The sequence below is a fragment of the Saccopteryx bilineata genome, chromosome 3 (genome assembly GCF_036850765.1).
Source record: "Saccopteryx bilineata isolate mSacBil1 chromosome 3, mSacBil1_pri_phased_curated, whole genome shotgun sequence".
In the NCBI taxonomy this organism is placed as follows: Eukaryota; Metazoa; Chordata; class Mammalia; order Chiroptera; family Emballonuridae; genus Saccopteryx; species Saccopteryx bilineata.
The window spans coordinates 168717632-168739359 of NC_089492.1; the positions used below are offsets into that span (position 1 = coordinate 168717632).

The 21728-nt window shown below is 40.3% G+C and overlaps 1 protein-coding gene across 2 annotated transcripts in view; it reads left to right on the forward strand.

Moving 5' to 3' along the window:
• Nucleotides 1-21728, forward strand: part of CNOT11 (CCR4-NOT transcription complex subunit 11) — a 28408-nt gene that overhangs the window by 4316 nt on the left and 2364 nt on the right. Inside the window, exons 2-7 of one of the 2 annotated variants that reach the window (XM_066268222.1) lie at nucleotides 288-452; nucleotides 3652-3804; nucleotides 5592-5794; nucleotides 7045-7247; nucleotides 10501-10597; nucleotides 10676-11485. In XM_066268222.1, coding sequence (XP_066124319.1) covers nucleotides 288-452; nucleotides 3652-3804; nucleotides 5592-5794; nucleotides 7045-7247; nucleotides 10501-10597; nucleotides 10676-10873 — 1019 coding nt within the window. In that variant the 3' untranslated portion in view covers nucleotides 10874-11485. Of the gene's footprint in view, nucleotides 1-287; nucleotides 453-3651; nucleotides 3805-5591; nucleotides 5795-7044; nucleotides 7248-10500; nucleotides 10598-10675; nucleotides 11486-21728 lie in introns of those variants that run through there. The other variant, XM_066268223.1, reaches the window with a different exon arrangement.

Consider the following 21728-nt stretch of genomic DNA (forward strand, 5'->3'; position numbering starts at 1 on the left):
AATGTCCCTGGTTCAATCTCATGGGTCAGGGCACACATGAGAAGTGACCATCTGCTTCTCTTCCCCTCCCTCTACCCTTTCTCTTTCTCTTCTCCTCTTGCAGCAGTGGCTCTATTGGTTTGAGCATTGCCCCTGGCACTGAGGATAATTCACTTGATTCTAACATGGGGGGTGGGTTACAGGGGTGAAGGGCATGTGGGTATCTATCTTACCTCTTCTACTTAAAAAAACCCACAAAAATAAGTAAAAAATCTATTGGAGAAATTATTATACATCTTTATTTGCAGGATTTTTACCTCCTATAACTCCACCAGAAAAGTTCTTTCTTTCCCAGCTAATGCTGGCACCCCCAAGGGAACTCTTCAAAAAGACACCTCGACAGATTGCACTGATGGACGTCGGAAACGTGGGCCAGTCCGTGGACATCAGTGGGCTTCAGCTGGCCTTGGCTGGTAAGGAGGAATTGGTGGTTTGGGGCATTCTCGTGTGGTAGTATTAGGCCTTTTTTCTTAAGGTACTACACTTACAATGAAGGTCTGTAGCTGTGCTAAAAAATTAGTATTTTCCATGAAAAACATAGCTTCAGTACTAGATCCTTGCTAATAAGGCATCTAAGTTCATTTTGAGTTTTCACTTAAATCGATTGGTTTCTCCATCTTAAGAACACTGTATAAAATTGTCTGTTAAAGTTTTTAAAAAAATCCTCATGTCAGTTCTATTCAAAGTGAGATCACAGATTCAATGCAGTTTTATCAAAATCCCAACAGTATGTTTTGTAGAAATAAAATAATCCATCATAAAATTCATATGGAATCTCAAGGGACACTGAATAGCCAAAACAGTGTTCTCTGATGTCCACCATTGTTGGACATCATTTGACCATATATTGGGAGGATTTACTTTTGACATCCCTGTTCTATATTATGGTTTATGTATTTTATTCTAGTATCACACTTCTGATTATGATAGCTTTGTAGTAAGTTCTTTTGTTCTATTTCAAGATTCTTTTGGCACCTTCTGTGTTACACATATAAGCAAATGAATGGGTGCCCTTGAAACAAAAGTGTGTTGTGACAGAAAATAGGGGCACCTTCTTGAATTAGGTAGTCAGAGACAATTTCTCTGAGGAGTGGAGGAGAAGCAAATACACATGCTTTGGTCTTTTCACTTGAAAGTCATTCATTAGGGAAATTCTAATATACAGCCAGATTTGTGAGTCTTTACCTTGTGATTACAGGAACTGCAGTGTAATTTTTTTTTAAGACTATTTATTTGAAAGAGAGGGAGAGTAAAGGGGGGGAGGAGCAGGAAGCATCAACTCCCATATGTGCCTTGACCAGGCAAGCCCAGGGTTTTGAACTGGCGACCTCAGTGTTCCAGGTCAGTGCTTTATTCATTGCACCACTACAGGTCAGGCATTACAGTGCAACATCCTTAGACTAAACACACTTGTGACATTTAACTGTGTATATAAAGTGATATCTTTCAGTAAACTGTGTTTTTCTTGTGGCATGCTAAACCTCACTTTTTAACTACTGAGTATTAACAATATAACAATGGTTGTTTTTGAAACCAGAAGAAATATTTTGTGTGTGTGTGTGTGAGAGACAGAGAGAGACAGATAGGGATAGCCAGACAGGAAGGGAGAGAGATGAGAAGCATCAGTTCTTTATTGCATCACCTTAGTGGTTCATTGATTGCTTTCTCATATGTGCCTTGACTGGGTGGGGGGCTACAGCAGACCAAGTAACCCCTTGCTCAAGCCAGCAATCTTGGGCTCAAGCTGGTGAGCCTTGCTCAAACCAGATGAGCCTGCACTCAAGCTGGTGACCTCGGAGCCTGGAACCTGGGGCCTCTGCGTCCAAGTTCGGCACTCTATCCACTGCGCCACTGCCTGGTCAGGCAATATTTTTAACTTTTAAGATCAAAGGTACTCAGAAGTACTTATTAGCCACTGTTGTTAGATACAGTCTGTTAACAGAAATAAAATGATTGTTTCCATAACCAAAGATAGTATGAAAACAGGGACACAAAGGTGATAGACTATTTCAGTCACCTTACCTTCAGAACTGATGTATTTTGAGGGTTCTAGCGTTGTATTCAGTAAAATGAAAATCAAATCTGACCCCTCAGTTTGTGATGACTAGACTCAACATTGAGAAAATTTTAAACTATATCAAGTTCAGAAAGGAAAATATGACTAGAGTTAGGATTGAGAAGCTCAGCAGTAGCTAAGCTTGCTCTTTGCTGTCCCCTACCCAAATTGAAGATGTTGTTAGCCATTCAAAAAGAACTTACACACGCACACACACATGCGCGCATGCACATGTACTCATATGTATATGTATGCATTCATATACACACATGTACATATGTGTGTGTGTATATATATCTTGTTATATGTGTGTATGTATATATATATATATATATCCCATTGTTGTCCATTCATCCATTGATGGACATTTAGGTTGTTTCCATATCTTTGCTATTGTAAAAAATGCTGCAGTGAACATAGGGATACATATATCTTTTCAAATAGTTTTGTTGTTTTTTGGTTTTTGTTTTTTTTATAAATAGCCAAAAGTGGCATTGCTGGATTATATTTTTAATTTTTTGAGGAACTTCCATACTGTTTACCTTAGTGGCTGTACCAGTTTACATTCCTACTAACAGTGTATGAGGGTTCTCTATCCTTGCCAGCATTTATCATCTTATCTTGTTGATAATAGCCATTGTGACAGGTTTGAGGTGGCATCTCGTGTTTTTGATTTGTATTTCCCAATGATGTTAAGCATCTTTTCTTGGTCATCTATATGTCTTCTCTGGAAAATGTCTATTCAGACGTTTTGCCCACTTTTTAATTGGTTTGGTTTTTGATACTGAGTTGTAAGTATATATTTCATATAGTGAATACCAAGTTCTTTATCTCTACTGTTGATGGACAGAATGTTACTATGTACATTTTTGTATATTTGCCTGGTGTACACGTGAGTTTCTTCTAAATGTAAAGATAAATACATATAAAACTTTACTAGGTAATGGCAAATTGTTTTTCCAAAGTTGCTGTGCCATTTTTCATTCCCGTTAGCAGTGTGGGAATGGTCTGATAACCTCCTCTGCATTTGACAATGTTAGGTTTGTTCTTTTTTGCCCATCTTGTGGTTGTGTTATAGCATCTTGTGTTTGAACTGATTTTTTTCCTGGTTCCCAAATGGGATTGAATATTTTTTTCAGATGTTTATTGGCCATTCAGGCCTTTTGTTTTTTTAAAAAAATGCTTGTTGATGGTGTTAGCCCATTTTTTCCCCCCATGTTTAAAAATTGATGCCTGGCCTGTGGTGGCACGGTATATAGGGCACCAACCTGGAACACTGAGGTTGCTGGTTCAAAACCCAGGGCTTGCCTGGTAAAGGCACATATGACAAGCAACCAGTGAACAGCTAGAGTGAAGCAACTACTTCTAGTTTTCCCACCAACATCTTAAAAATCAATAAAAATTGATTTGTAGGAGTTTTGAAAAAAAATATATACATATTCTGAATCTGGACCTTTGCTTATGTGGTATAGATAGCCTTCCTCAGTTAGTAGCTTGTCTTTTCACTCTTTGTGGTGCCCCCAATTTTAAAATGTTTCCTGTTTTAACCTTTTCAGAACGCCAATCTGAATTGCCAACGCAAAGTAAGGCTAGTTTCCCTAGTATTCTCAGTGACCCAGACCCGGATTCTTCTAATTCTGGATTTGACAGCTCAGTTGCCTCTCAGATCACAGAAGCTTTAGTCAGTGGACCAAAGCCACCTATTGAAAGTAGGTATATATTTTATACCCTTGAGTTTATCAGCCCCTGAGATGCTTTTCTGAAACATTGTTACTTTCATTGCTGCTTCAACTAGAATTTAATGAGAAACTTCTTAGTATAGTGTTTAGAACATAGTAGAGGTGGTTGGTGAGTTACCTTCTTTAGTAAAATTACATACCAAATTTTTAATTATATATGTCATCAGCATACCTGAAGATAGAAATTCTCTGATTTTACTGAAATGAGGTTTATTGTAGCTTATTACTTGTTTTATACCTCTTTATTCATTTTATCAGTACCATTAGTTTTTCCATTGTGAAGTTTTACTGATCTTATAGCTCTTTATTTGCTTTAATTCAAACAAAACATCTATTGAACTTGAAATATTATAGATGGACCTTTTGGTTTTATAGGCTTCTGTGTGGTTTTAAAAATGAAGGCCTGCTTTCTGCTTAGGGATAAGAATGTGTTCTCCAGATTATAGTGTCCCCATGAGTTTAAAACTTTCATACCATTTACAGTAAATCTTTGGCATAAGTGGGTTTAATATTGAAATCTCAGCTGGTCACAAGTATGCCTGAAGGTCCTTGGCACATGCTGGTTTTTAATTAATACTTGCTCAGGCACAGCTCTGACTGCACGGGACACTAGAAAGATACGTGAAAGCAAATCTATCAGACAGCTAGTAAACACCAAGCATCCCTACCTCACAGGAACTTTATCATATAAGTAGTGCTTCTCATGAAGTGTGAAATTTTTTCAGCAGAAGTCCCAACCAGCATTTATTTCAGTGGGTTTCTAACTTAGGGATCAGTCTTGTTTTATGAAAATTGAGGTGTTGAGTCACTTTCTTTTCCTATTGTACTTTTCCTGTTTTAGGGAAATGAATATGGTATTTGTGAGTTTATGGACATCTTCGGGGTCATTTGAAAATGCGAAGGTGACCATACTCTTTCCCCCTGACATTTCATCTGCACATAATCTGCCACTTCAGTGTTGTAAGATGTAGAGAGGACTAGTACAAATGATAGTGGTCTCTGACCAAAATAGTGGTAAACTAAGAATAAGATGAATGATATGAAATAATATTTCAATTTTTCCATCAAAAGACTTTTTACCAATATAATAGGTCGTTTCCTTTTTTTTTTTTTTTTTTTTGTATTTTTCTGAAGCTGGAAACGGGGAGAGACAGTCAGACAGACTCCCGCATGCGCCCGACTGGGATCCACCCGGCACGCCCATCAGGGGCGACGCTCTGCCCACGAGGGGGCGTCGCTCTGCCGAGACCAGAGCCACTCTAGTGCCTGGGGCAGAGGCCAAGGAGCCATCCCCAGCGCCCGGGCCATCTTTGCTCCAATGGAGCCTTGGCTGTGGGAGGGGAAGAGAGAGACAGAGAGGAAGGAGGGGGGGTGGAGAAGCAAATGGGCACCTCTCCTATGTGCCCTGGCCGGGAATCGAACCCGGGACCCCTGCACGCCAGGCCGACGCTCTACCGCTGAGCTAACCGGCCAGGGCCCGTTTCCTTTTGCTATTGACAAAAATACATAGATTTGGTCTCTGGTATAGTGTTATTTCAGTGTTTCATTTTCTTCATATTCTGAATAAAACCATGACTTTTTTTTTTTTTTAATCACTTTTGCTCCTGGTTTTGAAGTGTCAGTTTTTATCAGGTTGTTCTTATTAAAAGAGTGTTAGTATACTTCCTTAAGTGAAATGTGTGAGATGTACCCACAGTTGTACAGGTGTTGTTAGCTTCCCAAGAGAAGCAGTCACATGTTACTCCTCTCATATACAGGCCATTTTCGGCCAGAGTTTATTCGTCCACCACCTCCACTCCACATTTGTGAGGACGAGCTGGCATGGCTGAATCCAACAGAGCCTGACCACTTGATTCAGTGGGATAAATCAATGTGTGTTAAGAATAGCACGGGTGTAGAGATCAAGCGAATAATGGCCAAAGCCTTCAAAAGCCCCTTATCTTCTCCTCAGCAGACACAGGTAAACTCTTCTTTAATCCATCAAGCATTTATTTCTGTTTTTCATAAATGACCAATAAAATGATACTGTTATCATGAGCTAGCAGTAAGTCTTTGGCTCTTTGAAGCCCTGTTCTGCTTCTCACAATGTAGTGGGACAAGAAGTTTGATGACTAAAAATATATCAGTGTGTGTTTGGGATTAACTTGACTCTGGGAGAGGAGGGGTAGGATGGGACTCACCTTTTTGGAACTTTCCTCCTGCTGCGTGCCAGCTAGACACTTTCCATGAATTGTTACAGTGAAGCTGAACAGGGACTCTCCTGAGGGTAGGTGGGTTTATTAACATTTTATAGAGGAGGGAAAGCTCATATAACTAGCTCCCATCACATAGCTGGTTAGTGGTGGATTTGAGATTCAGAATAGCCACTGCTGCTGATCTAGAAGACTCCCCACAGGGAAAGGCAAGGACACCCTGTGGGTGGTTTCTGCTTCATGAGTTTTATTCAGATCGCATACTTTCACATTAGAACTTGTCAGGAGATGTTGACATCTCCAATGCAGTTTACCACCAAAGTCAAGTAAATATTTATGGTTGTAGTTCACTTTCCTTATGAGGCATCTGTGGTACATAGAAGTAGATAGGAGAAAGAACATAGAAAATTTTAAAGAAAAGGTAATTTATTTGGCAGAAAAATTGTTTTTGAGAATACCTGTGTGAATTACAGCATGTGAGTGTGACCTGAACCATAAATGCTGCAAACTGATGAGTTGCAGGACAGATCTCCCTCTTCCCTTCCTTCTCAGGGATTTCTTATCCCTATCTGGAGCTGGGTTGTGCTCTTGTTTCAGATGTTCCTCAATTCTCTGTGGTTGTGCTTTTTGGGAAAACTAGTGTTAATTAGAATTAAATTTTGTTGTAACAGATGACAGAAAAAGGAACCCACAAAGGACTTAAGGATAGTGTTATAGTCCAGACAGTATTCAACCAGACAATTCTGAGTCTGGTTTAATGCCCAGGAGGAAACAATGGCATATTTATAAACTGTCTTAAAGGTGTTTATATTTTTAATATCTTTACAATTTAAATGTAAATTGAAAAATACCAACTCATTATGATCATGGGTTTCAGGGAATAAATTGATGAAGTTGGTTTAATGCAGGTGATTTTATAGCTGTTCGTATAAAATTTATATTTTTGTATGTAGAAAAGAGAATGTCTGCTTTGACTCAAGAACCTCTTTCTCATTTTAAATATTTGATTATGTTTTAGCTCCTTGGTGAGTTGGAAAAAGACCCCAAACTTGTTTATCATATTGGCCTCACTCCAGCCAAACTTCCTGACCTAGTGGAAAACAACCCTCTAGTTGCCATAGAAATGTTGCTGAAATTAATGCAGTCAAGCCAGATCACTGAGTATTTTTCGGTCCTGGTCAATATGGATATGTCTTTGCATTCCATGGAAGTTGTAAACCGGTAAGTTTCTACACTGATCAAATGTGGGGTATATAGGTCCTGATTACATGAGGAAAAAACTAACAACAAATTTTTTCTGATATTGTTGGCCTGAGAAAACCATTAAATAGACAGTCTGTTAATATTCACTGCATGTGAATTTAGCATGCACAGGAAAGAACCTAGTGGATAGCATTTCAACTATTTAGCATTAATAGATGCATAATTGCTGAAATTTATTTCTCTACTTATGGGTGTACATTCTTTACAGATATAAATGTCACATTTTTGTTTGTGACTAAGAACTGTATCATCTTAAAAGTCTGTGCACTGTTCTCTGTACCTGATGCCTTCCTCTGTTGTCACTTGCAGAAAAATATAATGCATTCACTTCTTGATATTCTTTTTTTTTTTTTTTTTGTATTTTTCTGAAGCTGGAAACGGGGAGAGACAGTCAGACAGACTCCCGCATGCGCCCGACCGGGATCCACCCGGCACGCCCACCAGGGGCGACGCTCTGCCCCTCCTGGGGGGGGGGGGTCGCTCTGTTGCGACCAGAGCCACTCTAGCGCCTGGGGCAGAGGCCAAGGAGCCATCCCCAGCGCCCGGGCCGTCTTTGCTCCAATGGAGCCTCGGCTGCGGAAGGGGAAGAGAGAGCCAGAGAGGAAGGGGGGGGGGGTGGAGAAGCAAATGGGCGCTTCTCCTATGTGCCCTGGCCAGGAATTGAACCCGGGTCCCCCGCACGCCAGGCCGACACTCTACCGCTGAGCCAACCGGCCAGGGCCACTTCTTGATATTCTTTGTACAGTGTTTTCCCATTTTATACTGTTTTATTTTTAAAATGTTTAGATAAATGATGACTTTAATAGGCTTGGTGGGAGTTAGCTTGGGATTCTACTATTCTATGAAGCTATTTATTTAGAGGGTGTCCATGTGTCCAGGTTTGTCTGAGTTAGTGCCAGTGTAGGTATATACCTTGTCCTTCTGTCACATGGCCTCTTGTTTTGGGTGCTGAATTATATTTACTGTATAAAGTCCTGCCGCACGGGACAATCTGTTCTGTGTCAGGCAGCTGAACTACAATTAGAGCACGTTTTTGAAAGCCTGTTTCTAAGGTGGGGATTAGTGTATTTTTTTTTTTACCTACTTGAAGTTGTACTAAAGAATATGTCCATGTTCTTTTAAGTTAATCCACTGGTAAAAACAAGCCTAGCTGAAGCCAGGTGATTCCAAGTGTAAGAGATAGGAGAGTACATTCTTTTTTGGAGTGGGAAAGAAGTATGAAGTTTTCAACTTTATGACATTGGCACAGCTGGTTAGCTGCTTGTTTAAAAGACGCTACTTCATTTCTGCCCTCTTGTTGAAGCCTCTTGCCCCACTGTTAAGACATACTCTTCTTTTTTTATTTTTTGTATTTTCTGAAGAAAGAAGCGGGGAGACAGACTTTTTCATGTGCTCAACCAGGATCCACCCGGCACGCCCACTAGGGGGCGATGCTCTGCTTGTCTGGGGCATTGCTCTATTGCAACTGGAGCCATTTAGTTCCTGAGGTGGAGGCCTTTAGTTCCTGAGGCGGAGGTCATGGAGCCTCTAGTGCTGGGGCCAACTTTGCTCCATTGGAGCCTTGGCTGCGGGAGGGGAAGAGAGAGAAAGAAAGGAGAGGGGAAGGGTGGAGAAGCAGATGGATGCTTCTCCTGTGTGTCCTGGCCAGGAATTGAACCTGAGATATCCATATGCCGGGCCGACGCTCTACTGCTGAGCCAGCCAGCCAGGGCTAAGACTTTTAAGGGCTGAATTCTGTCAAATCCTTTGGATTGACTGAACTCTTGAGAGCTCATGTCTTCTCCACATTCTTGTAGAAGTTATTGTCTATTGGATACTCGGCACTTTTAATTTTGAGGACAAGACCTGCTCTTGTGCTCCCTACCCCCAATCATAGTGCATCACTCATTCGTTTGTAACAACTTGTCATGACCACAGTAGCCTGTGCAGCTTTTCCTTGGAACTAGTTCCTCAGTGCCTTACCAGATAAAATTCTAGAGTCAAAAAAGTTAGACTGATGACACTCAGACACTTGACAGCTTACTGGGAGAAGTCAGGGAAAAAAAAAAAAAAAGTTAGGGCTTCATCTGGAAATTCATCTTGTGTAGTTAGCACATATTCCCACCCCATCTTTTTATTTTTCCTTAAAACATTCCTTAGATGCCTTTTTTGAGACTCTGATCTGTCATCATACCATGCCTTTTGTTCACACCCCAGGTCTTTTTTTTATTGTTCCATTGATTTGAGAGAAGCATCAGCTTGTTCCATTTAGTTGTGCACTCATTGACTGCTTCTTGTACATGCCCAGCTAGGAATTGAACCCACGACTTTAGTGCACTGTAACAACTATTTACTGAGTCAGCTGGCCAAGGTCTTTCCCACCTTGTACCTAAACATGCCATATTAACTCCTGATCCCAAGCTTAACTCAGATCATTTACTTTTCTCTGTGTCAACTTAAGTAATTTTCCCAGCTCTTTTCACTGACATTTTTGCAAGTGTCTCATTTTAGTTTTAGTTAACTATTTAGTTAACTAAATTTACACCTCCTTCAGATACACTGCTTTTCATACCACTAATATGTAATTGGGGTTTAATAAATGAGTACAGTCATTGCCATGGTTATTAGAACTTGGAAGATAGTAAAAATTATGCTCCAGCAAAGAACGCTATGGACCTGTTGCTCAAATTGATTGCTTAATGAGTAATTAGAATGCATAATGCTAAGTATAGACTTAAAAAAAATGTGTCATTTATTAAAATGGGTGTGGCTTAGGTTTATTTGCATAAATATATTTAAAACTATGTTATCATGTTTCAGAAATTTATACTACACGACCAAAGAAAACTATTTTTTTCCTATTTTTTTTCACTTTTTTAAAATCTTATTTTTATTAATTTTAATGCAGTGACATTGATAAATCAGGGTACATATGTTCTGAGAAAACATCTCCAGATTATCTTGACATTTGATTATGCTGCATACCCATCACCCAAAGTCAAATTGTCTTCTGTCACCTTCTATCTGGTTTTCTTTGTACCCCTCCCCTCCCCTTCCCCCCTCCCCCCTTTCCACCCCTCCATGAACCCACACATAGATGGGACATAAAAATGAGACTCGGAGACATGGACAAGAATGTGATAACAAAGAAAACTATTTTTTACAGATAACAGTATGTTTTGATGTGAGCAAATAAGTGAACAGCCTTTAATATTCTAATTTTATGAAACAGACTAACTACAGCTGTTGATCTACCTCCTGAATTTATTCATCTTTATATATCAAATTGCATTTCTACTTGTGAACAAATTAAGGATAAATATATGCAGGTAAGTAATAGAAATTTTAGTAAATTTTATAAATAACCTGGCTAAGAAATGGGCACACTAAACTTTTTTCTTTTTCAGAATCGTTTGGTGCGTCTTGTGTGTGTCTTTCTCCAGTCCTTGATCCGTAATAAAATTATTAATGTACAGGACTTGTTTATAGAGGTGCAGGCATTTTGTATTGAGTTCAGTAGGATACGGGAAGCTGCAGGCCTTTTCCGGTTGTTGAAGACATTGGATACTGGGGAAACACCTTCTGAGACCAAAATGTCAAAATAATACCTTATCAGAACCAGACCTTCTACTGTTCAGTTGTACTGTGATTTAATTTTTAAAACTGTTAAAACCCTGTGTATTCTTTGGTGTAATGCATATAAACATTTTAGCTACTTAAAAGCAATCTTACTTTCATGGATGACTTTTTCCTTTAGAATACTTTTGTTTTTGAATCAAGGGGCAAACAAGCTTGATTCTTGAATCCATTTATGTATTTACTCTTCTCTTAAAGCCGAGTTTGGACTAAGGACATACTTGTAACTTTATCCTATTTTGTTATGAAGAATAGATAACAGGGTAAATGCATTTCCTGGGCCTCTTATAAACATGGAGACTATTAGAAACAAACCTTTTCAAGGTTAAACCAGCTGGTATAGTTTTTTTCTTTTCCTTGAAATGTTCATTAGTTCTTCTGTTATTAATCTAAGATAGTGCTTTGGGAAGTAGTGTCATCATTGAGGAATTGTTATGTAAAACTGTATGCAAAGTGTCCCCTTTTGCCTGTGGTGTGGCAGGTGCCTTTTGAAGAGAACAAGAGGGCATCTTGTGGGCTGTTACCCTCATTATCTTTGGACAACAGTGCCTTACATTAAAGTTCTTTTTTTTTTTTATAAATTCTGTATTATCTGAATGTATTCTTTTCTTGTAGAAACTATGAAAAATCGTTCATGTACTGAGATGTTTTCAAAGCATATACAGTGGTCCTTCGACTATCGTGGGGTTAGGTTCCAGAACTCCGCCCCCCATGATAGGCAAAAATCTGTGAAGTAGTGACCTTATATTTATTTTATTATATATTTTTTAAGGCTTTATAAACCTTCCCCACACTCTTATAAGCCTTTCCCACACTTTTTTACTGCAAACATAATTAAATATATAAAAATACCTATACTGTGGTACCTTGAGATATGAGTTTAATTCGTTCTGTAACCGAGCTTGTCAGTCAACTCGTATATCAAACACATTTCTCCCATTTAAAATATCTGAAATAGATGTAATCCATTCCAGCCCTGTGAAACACCCCCAAACCATCCTAAATTATGAAAAAAGACATTTTTAATTAAGAAACACACGTGTACTTTACCAATGCATAACAAAATATATGAAATAAAAGAAAAAAGTGTTATTTAGTACTGTATTCTTACCTTGGAGACAGACAAGTGAGGCTAACGGAGGTGAATGGCAAAGGAGGGAGGGAGGAAGGGATGCAGGCACTGTAGACATGTAAACTAAAACTGCATTTTCTTTATTTTAAACAAAACTAAAACTGCACTTTCTTTACTTAAAATGAAACCACAAAAACTTAATTGTAAAAAATGCACTTTCTTAATGTTAAACTTAACCTAAGCTTACCGTTACGTATTTTTCATTTAATCATCACTTGATTTTGTCTTTTTGGCTGCACTTTCACTTGCAGGACTTTTGAATAAAAATCTATCCAAAGAGGCTTGCTTTTGCCTGCCTTTTAAAATGTAATGGAAATGTGACAAGTGTCATTAAAAAGTGCTGAAGGCCTGACCAGGCGGTGGTGCAGTGGATAGAGCATCGGATTGGGATGCGGAAGACCCAGGTTCGAGACCCTGAGGTTGCCAGCTTGAGCGCGGGCTCATCTGGCTTGAACAAAAAGCTCACCAGCTTGACCCAAGGTCGCTGGCTCAAGCAAGGGGTTACTCCCATCTGCTGAAGGCCCGCAGTCAAGGCACATATGAGAAAGCAATCAATGAATTAAGGTGTCCAAACAAAAAGCCCTATCCCTCTGTCTCTGTTAAAAAAAAAAAAATCCAACCCTACTACCTGATATAAAATACAAATATTAAAAAAACCCAACATTGTTCTGAACAAGGTGAGAAAACATCTGGGCAGTTTGGGATCCTCTGGGAGGTGAAAGGCATGAATACTTTGGAAAAAAAAATTAAAATATTAAAAAAAAAACAGTGCTGAAGCATGACCAGTTGAAACTTTTTCTGGGTGTTTCTTTTCAATGAAACTGGAAAGCTTCTCCCACATTGCCAGCGTGTCTTTAATTTCACTTGTAGAAATCACTTCCTCTGCCTCTTCCTCCTCTTCACTACTAATCCCTTGCAGAAGCTCCGTATGTTGCATCATCTGTAGCTCCTTCAACTCCTCAGTTGAGAGTTCCTCCTCACGTTCCTCGACGAGCTTGTTTACGTCACCCTCATCTACCTCCAGACCCATTGACTTTCCGAGAGAGACAATCTCCTCCAATGCTTCTTCTACCTTGATCTCAGTCTCTGGTTCGAATCCTCTGAAGTCCCTGTCTGCAACATCAGGCCATAACTTTTTCCATGTTGAGTTCAAGGTTCTTCTCTTAACTTCTTGCCATGCCAAGTCAATAATGCGTAAACATATCACAATGTTGTAGTGATCTTTCCAAAACTCTCAAAAGGTTAGATTTGTATTTTCAGTCACCTCAAAGCAGTGACAGAACAAGTGCTTTGTGTAAAGCTTTTTAAAGTTGGAAATGACTTGCTGATCCATAGGTTGCAAGTTTGAAGTTGTGTTGGGTGGGAGGAGGTAGAGGACTTTCACGAATTTGAACTCATTGAGAATGTCATATTCAAGACCAGGTAGATGAGCTGGAGCATTTTCAAGGATTAGTAATGCATTTATCGGGAGTTTATTTTCTTGAAGATATTTCTTCACTGCAGGACCAAAGATGAGATTTACCGATTCAATAAAAACCTGCTGTGTAACCCATGCCCTAGCATTAGCACACCACATAACCTGCAGTTTTTCTTTAAGAATCTTTTTTTTTTTTTTGAGACAGAGAGAGGGATAGACAGGAACGGAGAGAGATGAGAAACATCAATCATTAGTTTTTCATTGTGACACCTTAGTTGTTCATTGATTGCTTTCTCATAAGTGCCTTGACCATGGAGCTTCAGCAGACTGAGTAACCCCTTGCTGGAGCCAGCGACCTTGGGTCCAAGCTGGTGAGCTTTGCTCGAACCAGATGAACCTATGCTCAGGCTGGCGACCTTGGAGTCTCGAACCTGGGTCCTCTGCATCCCAGTCTGACGATCTATCCACTGCGTCACTGCCTGGTCAGGCTAGAATCTTGTGAGTCTTAAAGGCTTAAGGATTTTCGGAATGATACACTAGCAGTGGCTTTACTTTACAGTCATTGCTAGCATTTGCACACAATGCAAGGGTCAGACAGTCCTTCATGGGTTTATGGCCTGGCAACTTCTCCTCTGCAGTGATGAAAGTTATCTGAGGCATTTTTTTTCAAAACAATCCTATTTTGTCACAGTTGAACACTTATTGGGGGATGTAGCCTTCCTTTGCAATAAGCACAGCTAAACGTGCTATGTACTCCTCAGCTGCCTTAACGTCAGCACTCACAGCTTCACCATGTCTCACCACCGAGTGAATGCCAGATCTTTTTTTTTTTCTCTCAAGCCAGCGACCTTGGGCTCAAGCTGGTGAGCCTTGCTCAAACCAGATGAGCCTGCACTCAAGCTGGCGACCTTGGGATCTTGAACCTGGGTCCTCCGTGTCTCAGTCCGATGCTCTATCCACTGCACCACCACTTGGTCAGGCGCCAGATATCTTTTTGAAATTTTCAAACCAGCCATGACTTGGCTTAAACATATCTTCTGCCCTCTCTTGAGGCTGATGTTTCTTTCTTCAAGTCGCCATAAATAATATGTGCCTTTTTGCATATTACAGTCTATATCACTGTATCTCCTGCCAGCTCTTTCTCTTTCACCCACACCAGAAGCTTCTCCATTTCTTCATGGATATTTGTCTTTAATTGGGGCAGAATTGTAGTTCCTTTCGCTGGATTTGCACTTTTGATGGCATCCTGTTGTTTAAGGATGGTACAAATTGTAGATGTATTGTGGTCATATAGCCTTGCCAGTTCAATCACTCATACTCTATGCTCATGTTTTTCTATTATTTCTTGCTTCACTTCTTTTAACATCATTCTCTCTTCTCACCACTGTCCTTTACACTCACTTTCTTTGGCCCCATGATGGCACACAAAAACAGTTAGTAAAAAATGCAAAAATGATGCAAGAACAAGTACAGTGCATGAGATTCAACTTGATTCTGTGGATAACATGTAAGAAAGAACGAGATGCTGGTGTTGTGCTGCCAATATTGGACCCATGTGCCAATGCACCAACTAGCAGCAGCTTCCCAAATCACGACTCATACCTCGGAATTTTGCTTGGATCTCGAACAAAAATATAGACCGAGTTGCAGTTCGTATCTTAAAAAACTTTTAAGTTGGTCTGCTTGTATCTCAAGATACCACTGTGTACCACAGAATCCTGCAATATAGCGAAAAATCCACAACACAAAATTATATATAATTTAAAAACCCGCAACAGTGAGGCCATGAAAAGTGAATCACAATATGGCGAGGGGCGACTGTACTTTATAGGGAAACAATCTGTTCAATAGGAATTACTTTCCAGTGCAATCCTCAGCAGAAGTTCAAGAAAACCAATCCTAGTGGTTTGAAGTACTACAAGTTTCAATCTTGTAATGTTGGCAAGAGCAGTACTCCTGGACTTACATCTAAAGTAATGGCTTTAGATGTAGCCAAATTTGCTTTTAGTACAGTGGCAAGAGGTTACAAGAACCTTGTACTCGGCATGGAAAAAGTTATGGCCCGATGTTAAAGACGGGGACTTCAAAGGATTCGAACCAGAGACCGAGACCAAGGTAGAAGCGTTGGAGGAGATTGTGTCCCTCAGAAAGTTGATGGGTCTGGGGGTAGATGAGGGTGACGTAAACAAGCTCATCGAGGAACATGAGGAATTCTCAACTGAGGAGTTGAAGGAGCTACAAATGATGCAACATATGGAGCTTCTTTCTGCAAGGGATTAGTAGTGAGGAGGAGGTAGAGATGGAGGAAGTGATTTCTACAAGTGAAATTAAAGACATGCTGGCAATGTGGGAGAAGCTTTCCAGTTTCATTGAAAAGGAACACCCAGAAAAAGTTTCAACTGGTCGTTTCAGCACTTTTTAATGACACTTGTTTGTCACATTTCCATAACATTTTAAAAGGCAGACAAAAGCAAACCTCTTTGGATAGATTTTTACCCAAAAGTCCTGCAAGTGAAAGTACAGCCAAAAAGGCAAAAACAGGTGATGACTGAATGAAAAATACGTAATGTTAAGCTTAGGTTAAGTTTAAAGTTAAGAAAGTGCATTTTTTTTTGTTTTTTTGGGAAATTGCATTTTTTTACAATTAAGTTTTTGTGGTTTCATTTTAAGTAAAGAAAGTGCAGTTTTAGCTTTGTTTAAAATAAAGAAAATGCAGTTTTAGCTTACATTTAGTTAAGAAAGTGCAGTTTTAGTTTACGTGTCTACAGTGCCTGCATCCCTTCTTTCCTCCCTCCTTTGCCATTCACCTCCATTAGCTTCACTTGTCTGTCTCCAAGGTAAGAATCCAGTACTAAATAACACTTTTTTCTTTTATTTCATATCTTTTGTTATGCATTGGTAAAATATACATGTGTGTTTCTTAATTAAAAATCGTCTTTTTTCATAATTTAGGATGGTTTGGGGGTGTTTCACAGGGCTGGAATGGATTAAATCTATCTCAGATATTTTAAATGGGAGAAATGTGTTTTGATATACGAGTTGACTGACTTATGAGCTTGGTTACAGAACGAATTAAACTCGTATCCCAAGATACCACTGAATTTACAAGTGGGCATCACTGTTTTTTACACCTTATCATTGAAGGGAAAAACAAGTCATTATTCAAATACATTTGGAATGGCAAAATTTCAACCACTGGCACTGTTGGAAGCAACCCAACCTTAGGGTCCAGAACCTATTGATTTGCAGGTAATAGAACTATCTCATGGTCAAAAGCACTGGAGCTCCTGCCTGAATGAAGCTTATCTAACACATATCTTTTGAATGGTTGACAGCAATTAAACACTATACTTATGGGCGATCTTAAACTGAAATCACCAACAAAAAAGTACATAATTTCAGAAAATGTGGCACTACATACACCATGAAAAGTATACATGTTGACAGTATGAGTGCTGAAACAATCTTGCTCTTCCTCAACTGGAAGCATGCGTGTCAGGCAAGTCAAAATTCTCCCCGCTCTGCGAGTGTACACAAACAACTGCAAAAGTGCTGTAATGATGACTTTAGGGTTACAGGTCAACCGCAATAGGTAAGTTCGCAGACTTGCACTCTGCAGAGAGGCTGCAAACCACTTCAGTATCACAGTGTTGGTGTTTACTGGAAAGGGGGGAAGACTTTCAGATTTATTTTAAATAGCTTACCAAGAATAGTAGTTATATTTAGAGAACATAAAATGTAACTCGAGTCAAGATACACATTTAGAACACAAAAGGTTTTTTGTTTTTGTTTTTTTTACAGTGACAGAGTCAGAGGGATAGATAGGGGCAGACAGGAATGGAGAGATAAGAAGCATCAATCATCAGTTTTTCGTTGCGACACCTTAGTTGTTCGTTGATTGCTTTCTCATATGTGCCTTGACCATGGGCTACAGCAGACCAAGTAACCACTTGCTCGAGCCAGCGACCTTGGGTTCAAGCTGGTGAGCTTTGCTCAAACCAGATGAGCCGGCGCTCAAGCTGGCAACCTTGGGGCCTCGAGCCTGGGTCTTCTGCATCCCAGTCCAACACTCTATACACTGCACCACCGCCTGGTCAAGTAAAAGGTTCTTTCTTAAACATGTTTAAAGACAGAGGAAAGTTTACTTGAAATATAAAAAATCCTGGGATTCAAAAAATACAATCAACTTTATTTTGCTCTTGTTTTATATTTTTCTTTTTTTGTGCAATCAATTTACTACTCAGATGAGTTCAACTTAAGTATCTTAAGAAAACATATCTTGAGTTCTCTGGATTTTCTAATTCCAATTTCTTGCTTTTCTTCAAGCCACCTGTTAGAAGTTACTTCAAAGAGTATTTGGGATCCTAAAATATGATTATTTCAAACAATTTTCTTTAAAAGTGGATTATTAATTAAATCCATTGCCTACTCCTACACCTACCACTAACCCTAACCCTTACACTACTGCTAAACAATTATAATCCCTAACCCTAACCCTCCCCTTCCCCATATTTCTACACCTAACCCTACCTCTACCTATAACCCTAATCCTACCCTTAACTCTACCATTAACCTTAACCCTAATCCTACCCTTACCTCTTCACCGACCCCCAACACTCCCTAAAAATAACCCTTCCCCTACCCTGTCCCTTCACCTACACCTACTCCTACCCTTAACCCTATCGCTAACCCTACCCCTACACCTAAGTATAAGGGGATAGGGAGAGCTAGGGTTCGGGGTAGGGTTAGTGGTAGGGGAATGTTTGGGGGTAAGGTTACTGTTAGGGGTTGTGTTAGGGTTAGTTGTAGTGGTACAGATAGGGGTAGGTTTAGGGGTAAAGGTAGGATCTGGGTTAGGGTTAATATTTGGGGTAGGGTTGGGTAAGGGTATGGTTAGGTGTAGTGGTTCATGTAGGGATAGTGTTAGAGTAGTGGTAGGTGTAGGGTTAGGGTAGGAGTATGGGTAGGGGTAAGTTTAGTGTTAGAATTAAGGTTTAGAGGTAGGGTTAGGGGTAGTGGAGTATTTAAGGATAGTGGAGGGTTTAGGGGGTAGGAGTTGAGGTAGGGGTAGAGTTAGGGTTAGAGGTAAGGGTAGAATTAGTAGGATTAGGGTTATGGATAGGGGTGTGGGTAGGTACAGGGATGGGTTTAGGTCTATAGTTTGTGACAGGGTTAGGGGAAGGTGTAGGGATAGTGTTAGGGGTTGGGGAAAGATTATGGGTAAGGGTAGCCTGTAGTGGTAGGTTTAGGGTTGGGTTAGAGTTAGGGGTAAATATAGGGTTAAGGGTAAGAGTAGGGGTAGGTGTAGGTGAAGGGACAGGGTAGGGGAAGGGTTAGTCTTAGGGGTAGTATTAGGGGACGGTGAAGAGGAAAGGGTAGGATTAGGGTTAAGGTTAATGGTAGAGTTGGGGTAGAGGTAAGGTTAGGTGTAGAAATATGGGGAGGGGGAAGGGATGGCTAGGGGTAGGGATTGTAGTTGTAGTAGTGAGGTTTAGGGTTAGGGGTAGAATTAAAGTTTGGTTTAGGGATATGAGTAGAGGTAGGGTTAAGTGTAGTGGTTGCATTAGGAGCAGGGTTAGGGTTGTTAGGGTTAGGATTAGGCATTAGGGTTCGGAATTAATGTTAGGGTTAAGGATTAGGGTTTGAGTTGAGGGTTAGGGTTATAGTTATTGTTGGGGCTATTTTTAGGGTTATGGTTAGGGTCAGGGTTAGGATTAGGGGATACAGTTAAGGTTAGAGTTAGGTTTAGCGGTTGGTTAGGGTTTATGGTATGGTTAGTGTTATGTTTATGGTTATGCATAAAAATAGGAAAAGAGGCTTAGGGTTGTTACAGTTAGGTGTTATTGTTAGGGTTAGGAGTTAGGATTCAGGCTATGGGTTAAGGTTATGAGTATTTTTAGTTAGGGTTGTTAGGATTAGGGATAGTGTTAGGAGTAGGGTTGCGTTAGTGGAATGGTTTGGATTAAGGTTTAGGGTTAGGGTCAGGTTAGAGGGAGGTTTAGGGGTAGAATTAGGGTTATGGTTATGGATAGGGTTAGAGGTACAATTATGGATCAGGGTTAAGGTAGGGGCAGCAGTAAATGTAGGGGTAGTGTTAGCGTTATAGGTAGTTGTAGTAGTAGGGTGAGGGGTAGGAAGAGGGTTACGCTTAGGGATCATGGTACAGTTAGGGTTCTGGTTATGGGTAAGTTTTTTGTTACGGTTAAGGTTAGGATTAGATTTAGGGCTATGGGTACATCTAGGTCTAGTGGTAGAGGTAGAGGTAGTGGTAGGAATAGGATTAGGGTTTGGTTTAGGGATAGGTGTAATAGGGGTATGATAGGCAGGGGTAGGGCTAGATGTAGGGGTAGGGTTTGGGTTAGTTTAGGATTTGGGGTAGGTGTAAGGGTAGTGGTTGGTTTAGGAGTAGGGTTAGGGGAAAGTTAAGAGGTAGGGACTAGGGTAGGGCAAGGGTTAGTGGTAAGTGTACAGGTAGTGGTAGGGGCCTGTTTACCATTAGGGTTAGGGGTATGGGTAGGTTTTGTGGTAGTTGTAGGGTTAGGATTAGGGTAATGGTTCTGGTAGTGTTAGGGGTAAGGGTAGGGGTTAGGGTATGTGTAGTGTAGGGAAAGGGTTAGGTTTGTGGGTAGGTGTAGGGGTAAGTGTAGGTTTAGGGTTAGGCGTAGAGTTAGGGTTAGAGATAGAGGTAGTGTTATGGTAGGGATAAGGTTTTGGTTAAGGTTATGGTTAGTGGTAGACTGGGGTAGTTACAGGGGTAAAGATTGTTATAGTTGTAGCATTAGGGGTAGGGTTATGGTTAAGGGAAGTGTTAGGTGTGGTGTTAGGGATAGGGGTAGGGTTAGGTGTAGTGGTTAGTGTAGGGATAGGGTTAGAGTAGGGTTATGGGTAGGAGTTGGGTTAGGATAAGAGTTAGGGGTTGGCAATAGGTATAGTGATGGTTTGTGTTAGGGTTTGGGGTAGAGGTAGGGCAAGGGGTAGGAGTTTAAGTAGGGTAAGGGTTAGAGTTAGGAGTATGGTTTGGGGTAGAAACAGGTGTAGCGGTAGGAGTAGGTGTTGGGTTAGGGGTAAGAGTAGGTTTAAGGGTAGGGGTTGGGGTCAGGGTAGGGTTTAGATTAGGGGTTCGGGTTAAATGAAGGAATGGGTTTAGGGTTAGGCATTTGGTGTAGGGTCTGAATCAGGGGTAGGGATAGGGTTACAGGAAGCAGTAATGTTTAGTAATAGGGTTGGGTGTGGGGGTAGGGATAAGCTTAGATTGTGGGGTAGGTTTATAGGTAGGCTTAGGGTTAGGGGTTGGGTTAGGTTTAGTGTTAGGATTAAGGTTTGGGGTAAGATAGGGTTAGGAGTAGAAGCAGTGTTAGGCTTAGTGGGAGGGTAAAGGTAGGAATAGGGTTAAGAGTACTGTTGAGGTTAGTGATATGTTTAGAGGCAGTGGTAAGGTTAGGGGTAGTGGAAGATTTAGGGGTAGGGGTTGTGTTAAGGGTAGGGGTAGAGGTTAGGGTAGAATTAGGAGTAGGGTTATGATTAGGGTTATGGATAGGGGTGTGATTAGGTGTAGGGATTGGTTTAGGAGTATGGTTAATGATAGGGTTAGGGGTAGGTGTAAAGGTAGGGATAGTGTTATGGCCAGGGTAGGGTTAGGGATAGCAGTACGACAAGGGACAGGGTAGGGGTAAGGTTAGGGTTTGGATTAGCGGTAGGGGTAGGGTTAGAGGTAGGGATAGGCATAGTGGTAGGGGTAAGAGTAGGATTAGGGTTAGGGTTAGGAGTAAAGGTAGGGGTAGCCTGTTAAACAGCCTCAAGAAGTGTATCACTCACTTTCCACCCTTAGAGTAAATGCACATTTTCACATATTTTAAGTAGCATGCACTGTTTTGTACACTCAGTAGAATTCACCTTGCTATGGAGAATAGGGTGTCAAACCTACTGGACAGGCAAAAGTAGGTTTAGAGTGGTGAGTACATGAGTTTATTCCTGTTACTGTATTTTCCATACAAATAACTATGAGGCTACTTTTGCCCAGCCCATTCCTGTATTTCAAATAATATTTTGAGCTATACCCTATTAAGAATACACTTTAAAGGTATCTGGAAAACTACATCGAAGAACTTTTTTACATATTCATTAAAATCCTTCCACCCTATACCTAAAACATTTTGCTGATATCATTTTCTGTCTGGTCTGTCTTTCTGGTCACTGTTGTTCTCAAGAAAAAACCCCAAGATGTCTCCAAAGCATATAATCCTGGGATTCAATATCAGCAATCAGTCCACAGAAG